The sequence below is a fragment of the Drosophila albomicans genome, chromosome 3, assembly GCF_009650485.2.
Source record: "Drosophila albomicans strain 15112-1751.03 chromosome 3, ASM965048v2, whole genome shotgun sequence".
NCBI lineage: Eukaryota > Metazoa > Arthropoda > Insecta > Diptera > Drosophilidae > Drosophila > Drosophila albomicans.
Genome location: NC_047629.2, coordinates 23,172,424 through 23,196,804, shown reverse-complemented (window position 1 = coordinate 23,196,804; position 24,381 = coordinate 23,172,424). Strand labels below are relative to the sequence as shown.

The 24,381-nt window shown below is 38.8% G+C and overlaps 5 protein-coding genes across 57 annotated transcripts in view; 3 read left to right on the top strand and 2 right to left on the bottom strand.

The window, feature by feature from the left end:
- Positions 1–218: 218 nt before the first annotated feature.
- On the bottom strand, positions 219–1,707 carry LOC117570443 (protein CDV3 homolog). The gene is made up of 3 exons (XM_034252100.2): positions 1,362–1,707; positions 996–1,295; positions 219–897 (listed from the first exon to the last, which is right to left on the bottom strand). The coding sequence occupies exons 1-3, from the start codon at positions 1,614–1,616 to the stop codon at positions 643–645; spliced, it is 810 nt and encodes a 269-aa protein (XP_034107991.1). The 5' UTR covers positions 1,617–1,707; the 3' UTR covers positions 219–642.
- A 1,249-nt stretch (positions 1,708–2,956) lies between these two features.
- LOC117570435 (putative fatty acyl-CoA reductase CG5065) lies at positions 2,957–17,329 on the top strand. 4 transcript variants are annotated; one of them, XM_034252091.2, is made up of 8 exons: positions 2,960–3,226; positions 8,844–9,127; positions 9,187–9,612; positions 15,938–16,136; positions 16,205–16,444; positions 16,503–16,634; positions 16,864–16,989; positions 17,054–17,329. In XM_034252091.2, exons 2-8 carry the CDS (start codon positions 8,851–8,853, stop codon positions 17,172–17,174), a joined length of 1,521 nt encoding a protein of 506 aa, XP_034107982.1. In that variant the 5' UTR covers positions 2,960–3,226; positions 8,844–8,850; the 3' UTR covers positions 17,175–17,329. The 4 variants fall into 4 exon arrangements, with proteins under 4 accessions (XP_051862047.1, XP_051862046.1, XP_034107982.1 ...); XM_052006087.1 differs by lacking the exons at positions 15,938–16,136; positions 16,205–16,444; positions 16,503–16,634; positions 16,864–16,989; positions 17,054–17,329 and adding exons at positions 12,637–13,075; positions 13,166–13,297; positions 13,353–13,481; positions 13,589–14,535 and having other exon boundaries at positions 2,957–3,226; XM_034252092.2 differs by lacking the exons at positions 15,938–16,136; positions 16,205–16,444; positions 16,503–16,634; positions 16,864–16,989; positions 17,054–17,329 and adding exons at positions 14,543–14,981; positions 15,241–15,372; positions 15,436–15,564; positions 15,623–15,915.
- A 1,047-nt stretch (positions 17,330–18,376) lies between these two features.
- On the top strand, positions 18,377–23,800 carry LOC117566558 (probable cytochrome P450 4aa1). Its single transcript, XM_034246100.2, has 4 exons — positions 18,377–18,603; positions 21,983–22,166; positions 22,230–22,613; positions 22,674–23,800. The coding sequence occupies exons 1-4, from the start codon at positions 18,586–18,588 to the stop codon at positions 23,627–23,629; spliced, it is 1,542 nt and encodes a 513-aa protein (XP_034101991.1). The 5' UTR covers positions 18,377–18,585; the 3' UTR covers positions 23,630–23,800.
- Positions 19,612–20,279, top strand: LOC117570454 (cytochrome c oxidase subunit 6A, mitochondrial). Its single transcript, XM_034252114.2, has 2 exons — positions 19,612–20,115; positions 20,177–20,279. The coding sequence occupies exon 1, from the start codon at positions 19,734–19,736 to the stop codon at positions 20,052–20,054; it is 321 nt and encodes a 106-aa protein (XP_034108005.1). The 5' UTR covers positions 19,612–19,733; the 3' UTR covers positions 20,055–20,115; positions 20,177–20,279.
- The window catches only part of LOC117570425 (titin), a 45,939-nt gene continuing 45,306 nt past the window's right edge, over positions 23,749–24,381 (bottom strand). For 49 of the 50 annotated variants that reach the window (XM_052006032.1, XM_052006072.1, XM_052006021.1 and 46 more), the window contains one exon: positions 23,749–24,369. In XM_052006032.1, the coding sequence (XP_051861992.1) occupies positions 24,107–24,369 (263 nt within the window). In that variant the 3' untranslated portion in view covers positions 23,749–24,106. The remainder of the gene's footprint in view (positions 24,370–24,381) is intronic. The other variant, XM_052006045.1, reaches the window with a different exon arrangement.

Genomic DNA, 24,381 nt, shown 5'->3' with positions numbered 1-24,381 from the left:
TAGCTTGCAAAAATGTTAAATGAATTATTCGCTATAGACTGTATACTTACATTTTTTATTTTTATGGGTAGCAGAGGGATTACCTCAAGTCGTCGCTGACATTAAAAGGCAGCTGCTAAAGCCATTGACATCCAGTTCAGTGACCACTTCTAAATAGAATGGAATGGAATTTTTGCTAACTTTGCGACAAAGTGTGTTTATAAAAAAAATTCATAACGTTTATAAACGGATTTCAACACATGGCTATTATTCATAATGTATTACATTGATTCCTTCATAATTCAAAAAAATGCAAACGAAATGAACAATTGTTGTTGCGGCATATTATAGTAGATAATAAAGGTAGATCGGAAAGCCTAGAAAAAGTGTTGTTTTGACAATCATGCATGCGTTACACAAAGAGAGTCTCAAGAGAAAGAACTCATTTGAAAGATTAGCGAGCAGGTACGCTCACAACTTCAAGCCGGCGCACCTTTTTTATCTTTTTGTTTTAATCTAAAGACTCGCTGAGCACGGGGAGGCAACTGTAAATAGTACATTATTTTGGGTGAAAACGGTTGTTGTTATATATTTGTTTGTGGCGGCAGCAACATCGGATCGATCGATTGTGGGACTGTAGTAGATTGATCTTGGTGGTCTGGTCTAGCTGTCCGCTTCGTCGTCGAGCGACTGGAATCGATTTGTGGCCGCCACGGGCGCAGCGGTTGTCTCCTGCACGCGCTGATAGCGACCGCCATGGCGGACTTCTTCGAAGGCGGGTTCGTTTTTCTTCTTACGCTGTTCCTCCGGACGCGCTGCGCTCAGCGTGGGGAAGAACTCGGTGTTCGTAATATCGGGCGCCGTGCGACGGGCGCGTAGTCCACTACTGCTGCCGCTTCCCATGCCAAGTCCAGATGCCTAAACGGGCACAAAGTCCAATTTTAGTATCACAAATGGATTGTAATATGATGATGATGATGATATTGCAATTATTGGATATATAAATAAATACTCACACGATAGGCGGGTGGAACGTACGTTTTCGCCGATGGCTTCTCTGTCTCTACCGGTATCTGAGTCACCTCCTCGGCAGGTATTAGCTTCTTCCATGGGCCATGCCCACTGCTATTGGTATTTGAATCGCCGTTGCCATAATCATCGCTATACTCATCATCGTCGTCGTCCAGATCGTCAGACTGTTGAATTTGCTGCTGTTGCTTTTCGTTGATCGTCAACTGGCCAATCTTGAGTCCACTGTAGTCCTTGCGCTGTTCTTGCTCAAACTCTTTCCACTCCTCCTCAACGGGCGGTGGCGGCTTTAAATATGTTGAATAATGATTATGTTGTTGTTTCTGTTACACACTCATACTCTACACACTCACTTCGTTGACGGGCTCCGCGATTTTAGTGTTGCTCTCGTTTTCACCGCCTTCTGCCACGCCGCCAGCCGATGCCACTGCCGCTGCCACCGCTGCTGTCGCGACTTCAGGTTTTCTTGGTTTGACAGCATTCGCCGCCACCTCACGCTTTGTGCCCTCTTCGAGGTTCTTTACCAGCTCATCGGCAGTAACGAATTTCGCCTTGGACTTTGACTTCTTCTTGTCTTTTTTCGCAAAGAAATCATCTAATTCGGCCATTTTTGCAAAATTATTTTTCGCAATTTCCCCAATTCCAAATTATAATGAAATCCAATCGCACTTGCGTGAGGTGGGATCTTAAAAAAGAATCGTATTATCGATTTGCACCTATCGATGAATGAGCCACACGTGGTCAAAGTAAGCAAAATATGCAATTCACTGTGTTTATCTAATCACTTCATTTACGCACCGATTTTTATCTTTGAAAATTTATGGTTTATGCATTTATTGTGCTTTGCATTATTTGAGTATTAAATAATTTTATTATGTCTCACGATTGTTTTCGATAGTTTTCTACAATACGGACTAAGTATGCATTTTAGTGAGAGAGCACTTATATTTATGGTTTGAATTTGAAAAAATAAATAAATATGTATCTTCAATTTCTTATACTTTTAAATATATATTGGTTTTAAATAATATTGACATATCGATAAGAGAAATATACAAGTCTGTGCGATGAAAGCAAACTGGGCCAGGTGGCAACGCTATATTTAAATATATTCGTTTCGGTTATCGACTGCAACTTTTTTTGGCGGTCCAATCAAACAGCAATGACAACAACCTGTTGATCACACGCTTACATTAGCATAAGATTGGTAGGTTAAAGTTTAGCATACCTAATTTTGTTTGGGGGATTTTTTGTTTATAGTTATCTCTCAAAGTCGTTGGTCAAATTTGCAACCGTTCGAAAATTTGCATGACATATTGATAATTGCATAATTAAGTTAAAACAACAAATGTAAATGCGGCAAGCGTATTGTGTAAGCGCATAGACAAAAAGCAACATGACAACAAAAGCAGATTTATTATATTTGCAAATTTTTGTTTAATTTTGTTTCCCCCGCATATGCGTTGTGCATAATTTTCCAAAAATAAATATGCATTATGTGGTCCATAAAGACGCATAGTTAATGCATATGTTTAAGGCAAATACATCATTGGTGTTTGAACCATTTGAACGTTGCCAAACTTAGCAATTAGTCTCCAGAGTAAAAGCCGTAGCAAAACTTCCTTTTGGCGCGTTGAGACAGCACCGTTAAATTGGTTAAAGTTCCGCTGAATTTGCTAAGCAAATTGTGAGAGCTAATAGCCAACAAGACAGAGAGCCAATAGCCATCTAGCCATCTAGCCAATAGCCAATGGTGTTTATGTGTTGCAGCAGCAGCAGCAGCAACAGCAACAGCATTGCAGCAAGTCTGTCACAAGCATGCTACAAGCACATCCCGACTCAATGCTCCAACCAGTTAATAAATAGACTCACTTTCAACTCACGGACTTCAGCCGCAGTCGGTTCAGTTCCATTCCATTCATATTGCCAAGCGTCAGCCCAACGCGGTTCAGTCTTCTTTTGAACGCCGCAGCTGTCAGTTGCTCCAGCTCCAAGCTTTCCAGCTTCAAGCACCTAGCTCCGAATTTAGATATATTTTTGTATAACTAACTTACAAAACTCGTGTTGTGCTCGTGGCATTTGAATTTATTGGTCGACGCGTTCGTCTCTTTTTACTTAACGTGTGCCTGTGTAACGTGTTTTGTTGCTGGAAATTTTTCACGTTTTTAATTAATTAACAACAACAACAGCTCGATAAAATAAATAAGCACTGCAAAAGGTAATTAAAACGCTTGCACACATCACAAAAATGGCTAACACCTATGTGCCACCTATGTTGGCCAAGTTTAGTGTTGTATCCGTTTTTTTTCGCCAGCTGGAGGAGATACTCATATTATTGCTAAGTGTAGTTTTAAACAATTGTCTGGTGACCTCTGCTCATTTTATTGTCTTGGTAAAAATGTTTAAAGAAACCGCAACAGAAAAATGCTATAAACTATTTGAAACACTTTGGTGGCTATTAGCTGCCCAGCGAAGCATTTAATTGGAAATGTAATAATGTCTGTTATTAATTGTTAACAACAAAAACTTAAGCAAAAAGCGTAAGCAAAACAAAACAAGAGACATTTTCCATGCAACCATTAACCTTTTGCATCATCGATTCACGGGTCACGCTTCAGGTCAGGGAGGCAGAATTGCAGGTCAGGGACGAGTTTTGGCTAAACGATGCTATCAGTTACCAGCTTTGGCATTCATCTCAGTTTACAACGCTTCCGTCTGCCTGTTGGCATATTTCTGAGTACTTCCGGTTACTTTTTTTTTCCATAAATTATCGATTAGATAACGGGTTTGATAATCGTTTTACAAAATGAATTTACATTTTGTAATAAATTAATAGTAGAGGTGTGTGAATATTGTTACACATCATATGTAAATTGATTGATATTTTCATTTAATATTTATTTATTCAAATAGCAATCATAATAAAGAATTACAAATTTTGAAATTTTGGATTTACATTTTTCCATATCTTAAGCTTTAAATTTAAAAAGTGGGTAAATTTTTTAAAATATGAGTTTTATTCTTATGTAAATTTTCTTTAATGGAAAAATACTCTAATTACATAAATAAAGGGTATATTATAGTTGTCCACTCTCATACCACTTTTATTATTTAACTTTTTTGATCCATTTTGGCTAATTCAACGCGCCCCATCTACAGTGCCTGCCAATGTATTTGTTTCTCTTCACTTCTGTGTCAATGGCAATCACTCTAAGCTTATTTACATACGAACATTGGAGGTTGTCGGTTGTCTGCGGCTTGCTTTTGGTTGTTTCGATTTTTTAGATGCCATAAGACCCCCTAAAGGGATGAGATACAGACATACACACACACATATGTATACATAGATATTGATAGATTGTAAAGTTTGTTTGATTTCATGGCTTTTATTTTTGTGTTTTGATGTTTTTTTTTTTTTTTTTTTTTTTGTTTTTAATGACCGCACTCTTTTGGCAAGTTTGAAATGAGGTCAAACGCATTTATATTCATTCGTTATTCGTATCAATATTTCTCCTACTGCTTGGAGTTCTATTCGTAGACAGCAGCATCATCATCATCATCGGCAAAGTTGCAAAACGTAAACAACACTTTTGCCATCATTTGTGTTACAGCCAACTGATTAAACCGGTTTAAAACACACTTGCCATTTTCATATGTGTATTAAATATTGTGGACAGGGCGCGACGTCAGCTAAGACAATATAATCAAGCTATGGACTCTGCATATTTGATGACAAGTAACAGTCACACAGACACTCAGAGATGAGGAAAAGCATCTCAGCTAAACGTAGGCTGGTAAATATTTAAGCAGATTCGACAAATATCCATTAATTTGAGGGCTCTCAAGAATGGCGCATGCCAAGGCCGTGCATATTTGATTAGAAGCTTTACAACGCAGCTTCGAGCGATATCTCATTAGTATTTGATAACAACGTTACAATCGTAAACTGATTTAGATGGATTGTGAACGGGCTATTTTGAAGCGTGACATAACCTCAACAATGATAATTAAGTCGTTAGACGGACATTAAGTGATGCACTGTATTTGTCTTAATTATAACTAAATAGTTATTGAGTTGATCCCCAGCTAGAAGTATTAAATTTCACATTTATATTATGTGTTGTTTTTAAGGTTTATTAAACGAGCCATAACCTCAATTAACTGCCATCCAAGGTCGTCGAAATAAAAGTCAGTTTTAATGCACTTAGCATTATGATCGACTTGACCGTTGCTATTACTATATATATGCATAATTCGTATATAAATAGTGTCAACAATAAGTACGTGTTTTTCTTTTTTTGTGCGAGATTATTGCCAAATATGGATTCTAGTGAGCCATTAACCTGACTGCTGTCTAAACTATGCTAATGAACTGGACGATATATATAGCTATATACATATATGAGTGGCTCAATCTGCATGTTGTGGCTGTCATGTTGATAGCACTTGTGGCACTAAAGATATGTTATTAAATTGCATGGCACAGTGCGCAAGTTCGTTGCCTAAGTTTTTCGTTTTGAGCGGTGTTTTTTTTTTTGTGTTTTGTTCAGTTTCAATTACAACTTGTTGTTTCCACTTGTTTTTGGCATTTTCCACATTTGTCTGCCTGTGTGTATGTTATGCTTATGATTTTTCGGTTCGAGTTGCGGCTGCAAATGAATTGGAGCTGTCACTTTGCGAGCTTGCACAAGTTGCACAGACTTTTGTCTTTGCTGCGCCGACTCGATTTTCATCTTCTTGCGACGCAGTGCTTTAATTGGCAATAAACATGGAAATGAAGCAATTTGTCAGATACGTTAAACAACAATGAATTATGAGACAAGTGTGAAAAGTGCATTCTGCGACTGCAGTCGCTTAGCTTAGTTATTAGCCAAGTTCAAATATCAGAAAACAACAAACAACTCGGCAGTTCGTTGGCTACTGGCACGATTTCAGTTGTAGTTCAAGGTGTCGTTAGTTCGCGCTTGTTTATTGACACACATCTTTACAGATCAGCTACTGAGTCTGACTTTAGATTTTTGTGCAACGTCATGCCGCAATTACAGCGCATTTCCTCGGCTCGATTCAGTTGGGCACACTTTCCTTAATCGCTCAACTGAACAAACACTCGCAGAAACTGATACAGCTATAGATAGCATACTTATTATTTATAATGTACAGCTATCGCTAGACAGATGTACAACGCCTTGTTTTTTGTTTGTGTGTGTGTGTTATGGTAAATAGACAACATGGTGACAAACCGAAAAAGCCGAAATGCCGAAAAACTTGTTCAGTGTTGCATGAAATGTGCGATTTATCAAATGTAAAAGTGCTTAAGCTGCAAATGCACGACGAGCAGATGCCACTTAAAAGCATTTTTATAAATATTTGATGAGGAATATTAATCACTTTCGCTTACTTTTCGCTCTTTATAATAGTTAACAAAGATTCGAATATTGATGATTTTTCTTGATAATTTTTCTAAATATTTTTTTTATCAAATACTTAATTAATTTACTTATTGTATGTATAAGAAAAGTGAAGCTAAATAATTTATAATTTACAGACGAAGATTGACTGTCTTCTTAATGATTTTTATTTATAATTTTTATAAATATTTTATATAGAATACGTAACCAATTTATTTTTGATATGGCCAATAAAACACATCACACTTTTCGCTCTTTAAATGAAGCTCAATTGTATATAATTTAAAGATTAATATTCACGGCATTTTAAATGTTTTTTTTTTTGTATAATTTTTATAAATATTTTATATAGAATACTTGAACAATTTACTTTTGATATAGGAAATAAACTACATCATACTTAAATCAAACTTTATGTTTCTTAAATTAAGCTTAATCATAGATAATTTAAATACAAAGATTGACAGTCTTCTTAATGAATATTCTTGTTAAGTGTGCTGAGCATAAATATAAAATTTTATTATCTAACTCGTTTATATTTTTTCACACTTTCATTCAAAATTTATTTGCTTGTTATTTTAAAAAACTGGATATGCCTTAAAATAGCGCTTCTCTTTGCCTTTCTTGTACGGGGAACCACCTCATTTGCATAAACACAGCTTTTTTTGGAGGGTAAACTCACTGAAAGCGAAACCAAACGACTTTCAAAGTGAGGCCGTCTAGAAATGTCACGAAGCGACGTTGCGGCCAAAGAGCAAGGCAACTTAGACAGTACATAAAATGCTGTGCTGTGGAGTGGCCATAAAGAGAGGCAAAGTGGCACGATTTAAACGAGGTTTAAGCTTGCCCAAAATGTAGACAAGATGTGGCCAAGTGTAACAAAAAAAAAAAAAGAAAAAAAAAATTACATGAAGCACAACAAGCTAACTTTAACTTTGAGTACAACCCCAACTCCAGCTACAGCTGCAACTCCAACTCCAACTTCAACTACGACTTCAATCTGCATTGTGCAATTTTTGGGATAAACTTTGCAAGCTTGTGGCATGCTGCATGCTGCGTGCTGCTTGCCGCTTGCAACACTTGCAACACTCTTTTTTTATATTTTTTTTCCATTAAGCCTAACATCGGACATGTTGGACGGGTGTTGGTGGTCCGGCTTTATTGCTTTAACTGTGTCAATACTACAAAGTAGCAGTTTGTATCTAGTCTCGACTCTCCTCCTGTATTTCTGGCTATGGCTTCTGCCCATTGGTCGCCAGTTGCGAGTTGTTAGTCGATGATGTTGTCGTTGTTGCTACCATTGTGTATTGCTATTAAAGTGATCAGCGAGCCGTCCAGACATTCGCCCCGTCGCATTGCGTAATCGTAAGCTGAAATGCAAAGAAATGCGAAATCGACGCCGCAATCAAAACTCAAAAACACACAAAAATTGAAACCCGTTTCAATTGAACAGGCTCAAACAGCTACTGCTACTGCAACTTGGCTCACATTGTGGCTAAGAATTAGCTCCAGTTTTGGGCCAACAGCTTTCGACACCTGCTGTTGTCTACTGGAACGGAATGTGGGCTACAAGCTGCGAACCGAGAGCTGCGCGTTTGAGTGTAATGCAATGCCACAACGCCTGTTGCAACCTCAACTTACATTCTTCCTCTCTCTTTCTCCAGCTCTCGCTCTATTTTTTATACCCGTTTGCCGGGTAACAACATTTAATAGCTTTATGCAAAGCAAAGAGAATTTAATAGACGTAACTATAAATTTATTACGTATTCTTTAACAGTGCCAAGTCTGTTGACTTGGATGCTGTTTATCTGTCGATCTATCATATATACTATATAAAAACCTATTAATAGAAGCTGTTCATTAAGTCTGATTAAGTCTGTTTTATAATTTATTTATGTGTTTCTCCAAATCAAAAATTTAAAAATAAATAAGCAGCTTTAAAATTTGAATTCATACATTTAGCGTGTGAATAATAAAGGAAAAAATATTAAACAATTATATATTTTTGATTCTATCACACAGCTGTAAATAACTCCATAAATAAATGACAAAAATAATTTTTTTTTAACCTATATTTATTGTTAAAAAGAGCATTATTATAAATAAGTTTTATACACAAGTTCTCAATGTGAGAAAAGCTGCATAATGCGCTCGCATCAACAGGCTGATATATTTCATTGATTTTTTTTTAGTATTTAATATATAAATAATAAAATAATAATTTAAAATAGATACCCTTTGAAGTTCCAATTTATAATAATAGATATGTATATGAAGCTTTTAATATATGCATAAAAAAGAAAATATATTTATATTTACTTTAATATTTAAGTTGATAAATAAATGAATAAGATTCTTTATAAATTTTTGCTAAAAATAGTTCGTCAATTATAGTTTTCCAACTTGTTTCCCTTTGTTCGCTTGCAGCACCAAGATGGTTGATCTATCGCCAGTACAAGAGTTCTACAAGGACAAGACCGTGTTCATCACGGGTGCCTCCGGATTCATGGGCAAAGTGCTGCTGGAGAAGCTGCTTTACTCGTGTCACTCATTGAAGGAGGTCATCATCATCTGCCGCCCCAAGCGCGGCAAGGCGCCCGAATCGCGTCTCGAGGAGATGTTCAAGCTGCCGATCTTTCAGCGCATCAGAGACGAGCGTCCCGAGATGCTGAAGAAGGTGACCATCTATCAGGGCGATGTGACCTACGATTGTAAGTAAAAATTGTTCTCAACTCTGAATCTGTAACTAACTTTTGGCTTTCTTTACTAGTGCTGGGTTTGAGTGGCGACAGCTTGAAGCATGTGGTGGACAACACTAACATTGTGTTCCACATGGCGGCCACGCTGAAGCTCGAGGGCAATCTACGCGATGCCATTGACATGAATCTGCTGGGGACACAGCGTGCCCTCAATGTGGCCAAGCAGATGAAGCAGCTGGAAGCGTTTGTGCATCTCTCGACAGCCTTTTGCAACTGCGATCAGGAAGTGATGTACGAGAAGGTCTATGAGTTCCCCCACAAGCCCGAGGATCTCATGCGTCTGGCCGAATGGATGGATGTGAAGACTCTGGATGCGATTACGCCTGATTTGCTGAAGCCACATCCCAATACTTATACCTACTCGAAGCGTCTGGCCGAGATCCTAGTGCGCGATCATTACGAAACGATGCCGGTGATCATCGCCAGGCCAAGCATTGGTAAGTTTTTCAAGTCAATCGGGTTTTTCTTTTAGCCATCATCTGCTGCCTCGGTGTCTTGAGGCTGCGATGCCTTCGCTTGCTTTGTTGCTTCGCTTTCCTTTTTTTGGCTATATTTATTACCATTTTTTATGTACACTCTTGCCTATAAATATAAATGTTTTTATGTGCGCGCTGTCGACATTAAAAATCATCTCTAATCCTCCGCCTTTTCGCTTGACCAATTAATTTGCCTTGCCAGCTGCAATCTCCCCCTTTTTATATATACAGTTGATTTATGGCCTAATCCCACTGCAGACTGCATTTGGCAATTGAATTTCTGAAGGGGGGGAATGAAATATCATTCCATGAATTATGCAAAGTTATTGCCAGTTTGTCGGATTGAGCAAGCTAACCCCCGAAGGCTGACCCCATTAAATATATTTGATAGTTGCAAACTGCAGCTGGGCTGTTTATCATTTTGAGAAAGTTAATTATCAGAAACTGTGCGCTTCGCTTATTCCAGCTGTAACTGATATCCATAAGGAAGTAAAGTAAAAGCTAAGCAGGAACTGAGAGAGTTATAAAAAGTTGTTGTAATTTAAGATGTGAAAGACTTTTGAAGCTAACTTGTTTGTTTCAGTATTATTTCATTACTCTACAGATTGTTATAGAAAGGAAACAGTTTTAGAAGTTTTAGATTTATAATTTATTGTAGAATTGTTGATTTGCTTTTTTGGGCAATCCTCATTTATTATATTGCTTGTAGGTTCAAATCTAAAAATAGAATATAAGTTGTCTTAGAGACAATTTGTTTATGCGGTACTAATTGGTTTCTGAGTCATTCAGTAGACGTATATATATGTATTCATATGTAGTTTTATTAATTGTATGTGTCTATATTCCATAAATATTCGAACTACATATTAATTAAACTAGTTTGAAATTTGCCTTAAATGCGAAAACTTCTTTGCCAGTTTCGCTAACAATTTAGATAGTTGTGCAAAAAATAAATTATTTGCATATGTTGAACTCCTTTTGCGAACAGTTTGACGCACTTCAGTAATTTATTCATCTCATTAAATTATAAATATTTAACGCAATTTTTTCGCATGTCAATGTCCTAAGCTATAAGACAATTTGCATTTGGTTTTAAGAATATATTTATGCTTTAATTTCAATAATACGATGCTATTATATATAATAGAATAGAATAGTCTTAAAGAATATAATATATGCTATGAAGTGATGTTTTAAAAGCTAGCTGAAGGCAACTCTTGAAAGTTTTTTAAAAGTCTGATGGATTGGCAAATTGGCTTTTAGTATGTCAGTTAAAGTTGGCATTACCCAGTTACAACTCATTAGACAGTCAACTATGTTATATAGTCAGACAGGTCTAAAAGTCTATTAGATGCATCTCAAGAATGCGCTAATACTTCACAAACATTGTGTTGGCCTATGTTGAACTTGTCATAAGTTGGCAAAGAGCCAAAAAAATTAGCAAAGTGAACTTAATTCCGCAATAGCTTTACAAATACGACAACGAATAGACATAGACAAAGACTATGTGATATGTGTTTACATATTGATGAATTGATTGACTTTGACAGCGAAGCGCGTTAAAGTAAAGTTCGTTGAGTTCAACTCATTTAGCGAGCCGCAAAATGTTGGGTTTGGCAACATTTTGACGCCAACAGTTTAGGCCAAGTTATTTTTTCGGTTGCCCAATCGAAAGCCAAACTCAAGATTTCTATCTCTCTTGTGGGTGTGGCCGAACGTCTTTTATGTGCAGCTAATTGACACTCTTTCTTTATTTTTACGACGCGCTTCCCGTCATTTCTTGTTGTTTACTACATTTATGCGAAACTTTTTAGGTCTATTTTTATTTTTTTAGCTGCAAATGTATATGTATTTTTTAGCTTTAAATGTATCTGAACGTGTATATGCAATATGTCTCATTTTTTTTATTTGTGTCTCTCATGTGCTCTCTGTGAATCTTACTCTAAATGTATCTCTTAAGCTTTATGTGTGCGTATCTCAATCTGTAAATGTAAATGTATCTGTATGTCAAGGAAGTGTGCCATAACTATCTTTCCCTGCTGCGCTTTATCCAAATGCTCTTTAACTGCGACTTTGGACTTGCTTGCACACGCTAAGTACTCCTCAAAACTACACACAGATACACGCACAACCAACACACACAAATACACACACTGAAGACATCGCCGTCGTCGTCGTCGTCATTGACCAAAAAGTTCAATGAGCATGAAATTGAAGTTGAGTACAATTTGCAGCAATTGCTAACTAAACTTCAAAATCAAGCTAGCAATATAAATGAAAACAAAGCCAACTAATGCAAGCAAACCACGCCCACTTAAAATACGCACCACGACAACAAACCAGAAGCTTGCCACGACCTCTGAAAACTTGCCACGCCTCTTGCCTCTAGCTCAAGGTTTAACTGCCAAAGTATCCTGCAGCTTAAGCACTAAAAATTCTAGAAAAAAAAACATAAAATAATGGACTATAAATGAGGTATCGAAATGCTATACACTTTTTTCCGCCTTGTCTCTCCTGCTGTTGAAACTGCAAAGAAACTAAATACAAGTCAAGGAAAAGAAAATGAAAATTATCAAAGTGAATAAAAGAAAACACACCGCTTCTGCTTGCCTTGTCTGCCGCCGCCAATTGTCTTGAAAACTGTAAACATAATAAAAACAAGTCCCGGAAAAAACAAATGTCAATAATCAAAAACAAATGAGAATTCAAAACACGCCACTTTCCTTCGCCTTATCTGTTGCTGCCAATTGTCCCGCAGCTTAAGCACGCCAAGAATTCACTTGTACTCCAGCTCCACTCTGGCTTCTTCCCACACCTTCAACAACACCTCAGCCCACTGCTCAGTTCAGTCTACAACACGCTTAAACCACGCTGTCCAAGCTGCTGCCTGCTCTTGTTGCTCCAGCTATTGCTGCTGTTCTCTTGTAAGAGAAATGCTCTTCTCTCCTCGCAACTGCGAATCTGATGCATAAATTTCCTGTGCAGTTTCGCCATCGGCCTACGAGCCCGTGCCTGGCTGGGTGGATAATCTGAATGGACCCACGGGTTTGATGGTGGGTGCCGGCAAGGGCGTCATACGCTCCATGCTCATCGATACGCGTCACAAGTCCGAGGTCATACCGGTGGACTATGCCATCAATGGACTGTGCGTCATCCCGTATCAGTTTGTGACGCAGCAGCAACGTCCGGTGGATGTGCCGGTTTACAATATAACGTGCGCGGATCATCGCAAGATGCAGTGGGGCGAGGTGATTGAGATGAGCAAAAAGATCGGTTATCAGTATCCGATGGAGGCGGGTCTTTGGTATCCCGATGGCTGCATCACGACCAATAAATTCCATCACAATATCAATGTGCTGCTCTTCCATTGGCTGCCCGCCTATGTCATTGATTTCATGCTCTTCATACTCGGCCAGAAGCGTTTGTAAGTTGTTTGGGTTCGATCGCGTCGTCTGAACTGTACCGCAATCATAATGCTTTCCCTTCCTCATCGTTCCCTCGTCGTGACCCTTAGCATGATACGTGTGCAGAATCGCATCTCGGTAGGCTTGGAGGTTTTGCAGTTCTTTACGATGCGCGCCTGGTTCTTTAAGTCCGATGCCTACTCTTCGCTCTGGGACATGATGAACGCTACGGATCGGAAAAAGTAAGCGCCATCTATTGGTCAAACGCAGTACTCAGCATTAATATGTCTTGTGCAGCTTTAACATGGACATGGATCCCGAGGAAACGATTCCCATGTACATCGAGTCATGTGTCCAAGGCGGTCGACAGTATCTCATGAAGGAGTCACCCGATTCTCTGCCGCGTGCTCGACGCCAGCTTATGCTGTATGAATCGAATGAATACTGCTTGAAAATATTCACTTCTTCTTACTCCTTCCCCTCCCTCTCTTTCTTTCTTCCTCTCTCGTTCTCTTGGCGTTACAAACTTATAGCATGTATATCCTGGATCGTGCGTGCAAGGTGATCATCGTGGGTTTCCTGGGCTACTGGACATTCGGGCTGCTGTCACGCCTTGTGGGCGTGTGAATTATTTAGCCACGTTAACGAATGCAGTTAGCCAAGTTAAATAAATATAGTAATTGCGCGCTTTATGATTGTTGCTTAGGTTCGCTTTGTTGGGTACAAAACGTCATTGAATTTTATTTTTATATTTAAGCCATCTTCTTATCCATGAATATATCTAATATCAAATATGAATAAAACGGTTCGAATATCTTTAACGAGTGCGAGTTCGAGTGTTTAGTATTGCTTAAGTGTCCAAACAAACAACGACGAATAGCCAAATTGTATACAATCAGATCACACAAAACAGATACACACTCAAATGAATGCACTCACGATATTCATGTGTCCCTAATATCCTGTTACCCCAAACATTTCCAATAATGAATACAGTGAATATATTCGCAACTATACACAATCTCCACTCCTGCCCTATTATGAATACAATGAAAACTCTCCCTTACCCTACCCCACACTCGTAAGTGAATGCTATGAATACACTCAATATATTCATTTGCGCTCACACATATATACAACACCCAAAATTTAAAGAAAATACTAAACACTAAATTAACACTAATTACACCACTCCACTATTGAATAAAATGAATACCCTCACAATACTCACATGCATTCTCTTCCACTTACAACACCTAAACTAATTCAATTACTCAACTATACACTCTACACTTCACCCACTTGAATACTTTTAAAACACTCACTCATTATTCACAACACTCACACTTACACTCACACCTAATTGGCTACGGTTCATCAACAATTTTGATGGAAACGGCAAATCATGTTGGGCTTTCCTCGGTATGTAGAATCCATTGACATTGGTTGAGTGTGACTCGAATTTTAATACGTAACTCTTCACACAGTCTCGCCTGCTGCCTATGAACCCTTGGGTGGTTGGGTGGACAATCTAAATGGACCCACGGGACTGATGATTGGCTGCGGCAAAGGTGTGATTCGTTCTGTGTTGGTGAATCAGGAGAACAAGGCTGAAGTCATACCGGTTGACTATGCGATCAATGGTCTCATCGTGATACCCTACGAGTTCAATAAGCAGGCTAAGCGTCCTGTCAATGTTCCTGTCTATAACATAACGAATGCCGATCACCGCAAGATGACAATGGGAACTGTTGTCGAGATGAGCAAACGCATCAATAAGCAGGTGCCTTTTAATGCGGGTCTCTGGTATCCAGATCCCTGCGTCACCACCAACAAATTCTATCACAACTTCAACGTTATGATGTTTCACTGGCTGCCTGCTTATCTGCTCGACTTTCTACTGCTGATCCTCGGACAAAAGCGTTTGTAAGTATGACGGTGTTTCAATTTAACTTAGAGTACTCCGAGTACATCATATTGATAGATTTGCTATCAGCAGATAAATATTCATTTCGAGGCTTTTTAAGTTACAGATTGTAACATTGAAATTCTAAATTAACGCAATTCAAAAAATAGCTACGAAATAAAATCGTGTTACAAGATTACTTTCTTTTGCTACAATCCTAATCAAGTTTTCATATTATTGTCATCATAAGTTTATCTAACTCTTTGCCTTCCTTTCCAGCATGTTGCGTGTTCAAGAAAAGATCTCGACTGGCTTGGGAGTATTGCAATTCTTCACGCTTAATGCTTGGACTTTCCGTTCCGACAATTTTGCCTCGCTATGGACCAATCTTAACGAACAGGACAAAGAAATGTGAGTAATCTAGTTTCAATTACTGAGAGACTTGTCTGACTTATAATTACTCTCTTATTGCAGCTTCAATATGAACATGAATGTGAAGGAATCAGAAGAAGAATATATGTTTGTTGGTGCGCTTGGCGCACGCAGATACATTCTTAAAGAGAAAGATGAGGATCTGGACAAGGCGAGATTCCACATGAAAATGTAACAGGCTAGAATACACAATGATTATAGTAATTACTAAACTCTCTTCTTTTTCTAGTCAAAAAGCCGTCGACATCGTCTGCAAGACGCTCATTGTGGGCTTCTTTTTCTACTATCTAATGAAATGGACGGGAGTCCTGGCTTTATTTTAGATTCTTCTTAAAAGTTCTTTAGCTTTTTTGTGGTCACAGGAATTTATGTAGTCAATAGCTTTAATTGTTAAACATATTCGAGATAAATATATATGCATTTAGGTTTTGTTGTACACATCTCTCAATTGTTGTTTGTATCGCATGTCTGTATTTTTTTGTTATTAACTGCTAAGATTGTTACGCTTCTTAGAGCTTTTCTAACATGTATTCCGCTTGCGCAGTGACGCCCGCTGTGGCGGAACCTCTGCCCGGCTGGGTGGACAATATGAATGGACCCACAGGTGTGCTGATTGGCGCCGGCAAAGGCGTTATCCGCTCCATGATCTGCAACGGAGAGCTCAAGTCCGAGGTGGTGCCCGTGGACATAGCTGTCAATGGTCTCATTTTGATACCCTATCACAACAGTTTGACAAAGCAAAAGTAAGCAAGCTACACACTCTCTTATGTCATATCATAGCTAAGACTTATATACATATATTCATTTTCAGATCAGCGCAGCTGCCTGTGTATAATATCACAGTGGAAGATGCCAAGAAGCGCACGTGGAAATGGGTGATGGATGTGGGACGTGAACTAGGCCTTGCTTATCCATTTGAGGTGGGACTCTGGTATCCCGATGGCAACATGACCTCTAGCAAGCTCTATCACACCTTCTGTGTCATCATGTTTATGTGGCTGCCCGCCTATTGCATCGACTTGCTCTTGACCATCTTCGGACAGCGTCGCTTGTAAGAAACTCGCGAACTCTCAACCATAGCATTCATTCAATTCCAAAATATATTTCAGCATGGTTCGCGTGCAGACCAAAATTTCAGTTGGCCTCGAGGTGCTGCAGTTCTTTACCACACGTAACTGGGATTTCAAGTCGTCGCATTTTCAACAAATCTATCAGGAAATATCCGAAGAAGATCGCAAAAAGTACGCTCAATGCTGTGACTAGACATACTATATGTCATAATATTTGATAATGAAGTAGTACATTTAAGTACTTACCAGTAGAAGAAGCATGTTTTGAATTGACAATATTTTTGAGCACAGCATCATCTATCTGTCCATCAATATAGTTCATCAACTTCTTTCGTAACATGTATTGTGAATTCCTTCATCTGCAACTCAATATTCATAAACATTTTTATCACTTCAACAGCTTTAAAATCAATACCAACGATGTGGATGATTACGAGTACATGAAGATGAGCATTCTGGGTGGACGTCAGTATGTAATGAAGGAACCCCTCACATCATTGCCCAAATCACGCATACAGCTACGATTGTAAGTCGCTTTTATGCTCTGCCTGTCGTGTATAATCTAACGCATTTTATTTTTTATACTACAGCATGTATGTCTTGGATCGCATCTGCAAGACGCTTATAATCGGAGGCCTTATCTATTGGATCTCCTTGAGACTGGGACTGGATGATCTGGTGCACCATGCACTGAACAGCACCAAGCATTAATTGCTATTTGGAATATTAAATGCATATTCATATTGGACAAGAGATATTGTTGTATTTTAATCCACTTTACGTACCTCTCATTTTTATTTGTTCAGGTCATACGTATACGTAATATTTTTTAACATTTCATTCATGTACAAATAAAAACAAGCATTTTATAATCATAAACTTGGCTTCAATATATTTTATTAGTATAAAAAAGGAGGATTTTTTTTTATTTATAAGGCAAGCATAAAATTAGCAGTGATCTTTCAAATACAAAGTGTATTTGATAGAATGCAAAATGGAAACGTTTGAAGCCTGGCATTCATTCCATTAAGTAATCGTAAATAAATTGATGGTGGAATTAGCAATACAATATATTTTTGATTACATTTCTTGCAAATGATAACTATTTGGTCTTTAATCTATTATTAATACCGATCATTTTGTAAAAACATCCACACCTTGTCAGAATAAAACTTGTGCCGCAATGTAGGCAGCAAATTGTTAGTAAATCTGTCAGCCCGAAAGTAGGCAAACTTTTATTTTCCATGTGCAATGTATGCTCAATTTGAATGTTCAAATAAACGAGGTTTTTATTTAGTCAACAAATTGAAATTTCACGGAATAAATGATGTTTCCCTCAATCTGACAATGTTGTCTACATAGGAACGTGATTCTACTACCTGGTCTGGGTAATCTCCATTAATATGGTTAAACTAGCCGTGTACATATTTAGCTGATTAACTCAATATGGAAAGTGCAGTGCAAATGACCATCAATAAGCTCCCACTCTAGACACAAGTGGACACTTTGTCACAAAAGCTAAAAAAAAAAACAATTTCGCATTTAGGTAAGCACTTTGCATAACACAATCCTATAGAACATAGAATCTATTTGAAGGCATATAAGTACAATTATCCAAAAACATATGCTGAATATTCCTTCATTCGATGTCTTTAATACGCAATCTTTTTTCCTACTTATGGTTATTTAGCACCTAAGTAGATTCTTATATTATAAGTATGTATGTTCGTGTGTAGTATGTGGTGATCTCCCACAGTTCACATTGTGCTTTGGGTTGGGGCAACTCTTTCGATACATCTCCATAGGCAGCGACTTCACGTACACCACGCTTTAAATCGCGTTCAACGTATTCGGGCATTTTCGCCTATAAATAGACGTCAGCCTGACCGGAGATCCACCATTTGAAATTCGACTTTCGGCGTGAGTGAATGGAACCTTTTCCAACAAGTACTCGCCATTTGGAGTACTAATTGTGTCTTAAGTGGGCGTCGATTATTTTTTTCTGCTAGGCACTGCATGTGTGTGCTCTAAGGACATTATAAAGACAGTTGTGCAAAACATTGTATAGTGCAGTGAAGTAACAATTTTTGGAACAAAATAAATAAACAAATAAAATTACAAGATGATTGTGGAAAAAGTTGTAAGTAAAAGTGATGGGTAAAAAAATGAAAGTACTCAAAGTTTGAGAATATAATTTCTATTTTTAGGTGCTTTCAAAAATAGCTCAAAATAACATATAAACAAAGTTAATTTATAGTAGTTTTTCCCAAAACGGAAATTGAATAAAATTAAGTGCAATATGAATAAAGTTGATTTGCCAAATAAGAAACCCGTAATTTAGCAATGTCGTATAATTTTATTTAGACATAAACAAATGAAAGTGCTAAATATTGCAGGACAAGAATTGCTATTTATAAATGTTTATAAAAATAGCTCTTAAAAAACGTATATTATGCAATTTATGTCAGAACTCCCCAAAAATGGAAATTCAATAAAATTAATTGCATTATTAGTATGCAAATGAGTCGGATTGGTCCAAAATTAAAAACGTAATTTAGAAATGGCGTAAGCTTTTTATATTAATATTAAGTTAAAATCATTCTGAATTCAAGTTAATTATTCAATTGCCTTTTTAAATATATTTTTTTGCATGCCTATTGCAAAAACTGGTTAAATTTTGGTGGCCATGTATTTTGTGTTTTTTTTCGGGGATACATGAGAGTACGAGAGTGTTCGAAAGAAGCTGCTGATAATTTATAGAATTAGTAAGAAATAATCATGTACATTTATTAGTGGATATGTGTGAATTGTTGAGTAAATACGCCAGTTAGCTGCGAATTCTCTCTTTCCAACTCTCTTGCCACTTGTGCTTATGATACCTGATTATGATAGAAACACTCGTACTTAGTATATTGTTAGACAAATGGATAGATGGATGGATGGCTGGATAAATGGATAGAAAAAGCGGAAGACTCGCTTCACTGACCACAGCAACAACGAAAACAACAACATTCCCCTTGAAACTTCCTAATTACAAAAACTGTATGTGAAGGCGTCGGCCACGCCCACATCCCACACTTGTTGAGCCGAGCCAATGAGAAATTTTCAATCGAGTTGTTTCCGATTCGACTGTACATGAATGTTTTACTAAGACTAGAACTTTATTTCGAATAACAAACAAATTGAGAATTAGGAAATCGTATATAAAAAGTATAACAAAAAATTGTAAATAAATTCAAACCGGAGAAGATTACTAGGAACTCGAGGATAATGTCGCAGTATTGGGATCGCTATGTACGTCCTGGCCTGAATCAGTTGAACTTTAACATGCCTTCCTTTGGTGTGAAAGCCACCGGCTCGCTGTTGTGGAAGCGCGTCACATTTTTGGTGGCCACACCAATCGTTGGCCTGTGCATGATCAATGCCTATCGCTCGATCGATGAGGAGAAAAAGGACATCGCCTCCCAACAGCCGTTCGTCAAGTATGAATACATGCGTCGTCGCAACAAACGCTTCCCCTGGGGCAACGGGGATCGCAGTCTGTTTCACAATCCCAACACCAATGCGTTGGCCGATGGCTACGAGCTTTAGTGTGGATCGTTCTAATGTTGTTTTATTTGTTTTTGGTCATTTTCTATTGTCTGGTTTTTTGGTAAGCTTCTAGCTGAAGTTTTTTTCGTCTCTTTTAAGCGTATTTGTTGCCTTGTCTACAGGTTGGTTGTCAAGTCAGAAGTCAGCCGAGTCGCGTCTTATTTTCGTGCTTTACAAGAAATGCATTTTGACAGCTATGCAAATAAAGCCAATTGAACCAAACAATCACATGTGTATGAAGCAGCTACAACTGTTGCTGTTGCTGTGTAGTTGTTGTTTATTTGTGCTGGGCGTGGCATCAAATGCCCATCAACTTTCGCTTTCTGGCCACATATTTTGAAAGTTATGCACCCTAAGCTAGTAATATTTATATTTTGATAACTAATTTGTCATGCTGGGCCTGTACGCGACTTTGATTTCATTATAAACAAAACTGAACTATGCGATAATACTCGCAGCTCACATACAATACAATATAACACAACAATACCATGGGAAATTGACCCTGAATCTGCCAACTTGTGTGGTAAACTCTATGTGTGAATGTGTATTGACATTTTGGGTATAATGATTTTCTGAAGAAGTTGATGACTCGTCGACAGAATAATATATAGAAGTGTAAAAGATTGCAGACGTAAATGAATTTGTTTTGACTTGATTCGCATGTCGGATAAAAATAAAAATGTATTCATCAAGTTCTAATTGAGCATATATTAAAATGTAAACAAAATACATGCCCAGACAAGAGTGTAGCAATTAATTGAGAGCCAAAAATAAATGTGCATTAATTAGTAAGTTGTTCTTAAAATAATATATATAATTTCTACAAGTATTAATTAAGTTTTCGCAAAAAATGATTTTTATGGATCAGCAGTAGGTTGACTAATTTACATAATTTAAATCCAGCAGAAACCGGGCAGAAGATATCAATTGAATAAGGCATAACTTTATGCTGATTTAAGCAAAGTAAACAAATTGGTTATTTTCGTAACGCACCTCTTTATTTTTAGACTCATTTAGATAATTGTTATTTATAGGTAGTTAATTATATTATTGCTTTCCTGTTATTTTATGAAATTTATTTAAAAATTTTGGCGTTTTATTTTGTTTTGTATGTTTGTGGGCCACAAAACACTTGACAATGTGGTGAGTGAGTGCTCGTATTTATGTATTTCCGAAATTGGTTGGCATTGCTTTTACCGGGCGGCCACATTACGAGTTTATGGAACAATGCGATGATGTGAGACGCTGGGAAAAACGGCGAGAAACAAAACGTGCGTCAGTGATACATTTTGGGTGATCATCATTAATCAAGATACTTTGTTGTTTAGTACTGAATGGAGAGAATTCTTGTCAACAGCGGCACAAAGGGCAACAGATACAAATGTATCTGTTTTTTTAGTAAATGTATCTGTGCAATTGAGGCGTCCTTGCAGCACATTGCATTCGATTGTTGACTTATTTTGAGCGTGTGAGCGAGTGTTGTTGTTGATTATATCGCATTAGGGTTGGGTTGTGCGGTATAAAACCTAGACGAAAGCATACAGCTGCCGATATCGCTCATGCGACGTGTTGTCCCAAACAATTCACACCGTTTTGCCAGGCACTTTCGATCATTTTTCGAGTTTATGGATGCGATGTGTTGATGAGTGTTGACGAAAAACTTACGACACTTGCGGCACGAGTTGGCCATAACGATGTTTAGTCTCCACACTCGCTCGCATGCCAGCATGTGCTTATATCTGTGTGTTTGTGCACTCACTATTTGTGAGTGTGTGGCTATTAAATTCAAGTGACGTTCAAAGGGCCAATTGACTGGTGGCTTTTGCAAACAGTTTACGCACTTACCCGCAATTTAACTACCCAATTGGCAAATAAATTAACTGCAACAACTAACATCTTCAACCGCTCTCATTCCTCGTCTACAGTTGGAGCGTGCCACTAAGCTGGAGATGTGCAGCGTGCTCGTTCTGCTCGCGCTCTTGTTGACCGTCTACACATTCTACTCAGAGCTATGGTCTTATTTAAGATCAGTGTTGCTCTCGCTGCGTCTTCAGGGACCGCCATCGTGGCCTTTGATTGGTAACACCATGCTGATCAAAGAGAAGGATCGTAAGTACTGCTTAGCTCTATAATCTGTCACATTACGCATACGCCCCGTTTGTCTTGTTATAGTGATGCAGAATCGTGCCGCAAACGCTTTTACGCTCTATGGCTCGCTTATACGCATTTGGGTGCTATTTCTGCCATTCTTTGTGGTTCTCGAGCCGGAGGATTTGCAAGTCATACTCTCGTCCAAGAAGCACACAAACAAGGTCTTTCTTTATAAGCTGATGCACAATTTTCTGGGAGAGGGCTTGATCACTAGCAGCGGCTCCAAGTGGAGCACTCATCGCAAGCTCATCCAGCCTGCATTTCATCACAGTCTGCTCTATAAGTTTATTGACACCTTTGTGGATGCTTCGCAATCGCTGAACGAGATTCTCGATGCCTCCGCCATCAACAAGGACATCAACATTGCTCACTATATGAACAACTGCGTGGTTGACATACTCAATGGTGAGCTCAATTAATATGCACTTCTTCCCTCTGCTCCTTAACTAATCTCTTTCAACACAGAGGCTGTGCTTGGTGTGCCCATCAAGAAGAAGGGCTTGGGCCTGATGGAGGACTCGCCGTTCCGCAAGGGCAAACTCATGATACCCACGCGTTTCCTACATCCTTGGCTGCTTTTTGAAAGCGTCTATAAATTCACCTCGCTGGCCAGCGATGAGCTCAACCAGAAGAAGCGTCTCAACGATTTTACCCGGATGATGATCAAGCAGCGTCGCCAGCTCATGGCTGAGGCGGGCAACAATAATGTGGAACGCAAATGTCTGCTCGACTCCATGATTGAGATCTCCGATGCCAATGAGGATTTCACCGAGGAGGATATTGTCAACGAGGCGTGCACATTTATGCTTGCTGGCCAGGATTCCGTGGGCGCTTCCGTTGCCTTTACCATCTTTCTGCTCACCCAAAATGCGGATTGTCAGGACAAGTGCCGCGAAGAAGTCCTGCGCATCTTTGGCCAGAGTAATCGGGCGCCAACTATGAACGATCTGCATGAGATGCGCTATCTGGAGATGTGTATCAAGGAGTCGCTGCGTCTGTATCCCAGTGTGCCTGTCATCGCTCGCCAGCTGGGCGAGGAGGTGCGCCTGGGTGGCCACTCTTTGCCAGCAGGCAGCAATGTCTTTATCTGTCCGTATTCCACCCATCGACTGCCGCACATCTACCCGGAACCACACAAATTCAAGCCGGAGCGTTTTACCGCCGAAGAGGTGGAGAAGCGTCATTCCTGTGCCTTCCTACCGTTCAGCGCTGGTCCACGTTACTGTATTGGCAACCGCTTTGCCATACTCGAGATGAAGACAATTCTATCGCGTTTACTGCGCAGCTATCAACTGATCCCTGTGCCCGGCAAGACAACCGCCGAGGAGACCTTCCGCGTCACACTGCGTGCTTCAGGCGGACTTTGGGTGCGATTAAGGCCGCTGGAGCAACAGACAGTATTAGACACGGCAACACACTAACGTATTAGACGCAGTTGACACAGTTTACAAAAAACAAGAGACCAGGTTTAGTTGATCCTCTAGAGATTCCCAGGACACCCGCTGGCTTCGTTACAATTAACTTTAATTAGTATGGTAAATAGTTATGCATATAATATATATTATATATTAAATCGATACAAATAATTTAAATATTGTAGCCTTCGTCTAGCCTAAGTGCCATTGTGTGCTGTATGTATGTGGTTGCATTTTGCATTTTGGATTCGGATTCGGATTTGCATTACAATTACAATTAGTTGGCATCCATCTAGTGGATGCATGTAGTATTTAAGAGATACAATATTGATATTCGAGAGTGAGTTTCGTACTAGGGCTTTTTGCTGTGCTTCTCCAACACATTGTACACATTTTCAATAATGATAACATATAATCGTAATATTTTTTTAACAATAAAAGAAAAGAACGTAGAGCTTGCATCAAGAAGAAATCATTCGACAGCTAGGACGTGATATGTTTCGTTTCGTTGAATCGATTGATGAGATGTCGCGCACGTGACTCGTGATTTGTTCCCTTCCCATTTCCATTGCCATTTCCACTGCTGTGCCGCTGTGCGCTGGCCACCGTGTGCTGTTGGGCAAGACGCTCGGTTGTCTCGCGGACGCGACTGCTCAGCCGCGTTGGCGTTGCAGCGCGTTGGGGCAGCGGTGAACTGGGCATCGATTGGGTTTGTGTTGGTCGCGCTTTAGTGGCGACAGTTGACACTAAACAACAAT

What these genes read in the sequence shown, in the direction of transcription:
- LOC117570443 (XM_034252100.2), bottom strand. Translation starts at nt 1,616, where the DNA reads ATGGCCGAATTAGATGATTTCTTTGCGAAAAAAGACAAGAAGAAGTCA. An exon ending in TCGCGGAGCCCGTCAACGAA is followed by an intron (nt 1,296 to 1,361) that starts GTGAGTGTGTAG and finishes ACATATTTAAAG; the next exon opens with CCGCCACCGCCCGTTGAGGA. An exon ending in ACGTTCCACCCGCCTATCGT is followed by an intron (nt 898 to 995) that starts GTGAGTATTTAT and finishes GTGCCCGTTTAG; the next exon opens with GCATCTGGACTTGGCATGGG.
- LOC117566558 (XM_034246100.2), top strand. An exon ending in GCTGATCAAAGAGAAGGATC is followed by an intron (nt 22,167 to 22,229) that starts GTAAGTACTGCT and finishes GTCTTGTTATAG; the next exon opens with TGATGCAGAATCGTGCCGCA. An exon ending in CGTGGTTGACATACTCAATG is followed by an intron (nt 22,614 to 22,673) that starts GTGAGCTCAATT and finishes CTTTCAACACAG; the next exon opens with AGGCTGTGCTTGGTGTGCCC.
- LOC117570454 (XM_034252114.2), top strand. Translation starts at nt 19,734, where the DNA reads ATGTCGCAGTATTGGGATCGCTATGTACGTCCTGGCCTGAATCAGTTG.
- LOC117570435 (XM_052006086.1), top strand. Translation starts at nt 8,851, where the DNA reads ATGGTTGATCTATCGCCAGTACAAGAGTTCTACAAGGACAAGACCGTG. An exon ending in GGGCGATGTGACCTACGATT is followed by an intron (nt 9,128 to 9,186) that starts GTAAGTAAAAAT and finishes TTTCTTTACTAG; the next exon opens with TGCTGGGTTTGAGTGGCGAC. An exon ending in ATACTCGGCCAGAAGCGTTT is followed by an intron (nt 13,076 to 13,165) that starts GTAAGTTGTTTG and finishes CGTGACCCTTAG; the next exon opens with CATGATACGTGTGCAGAATC.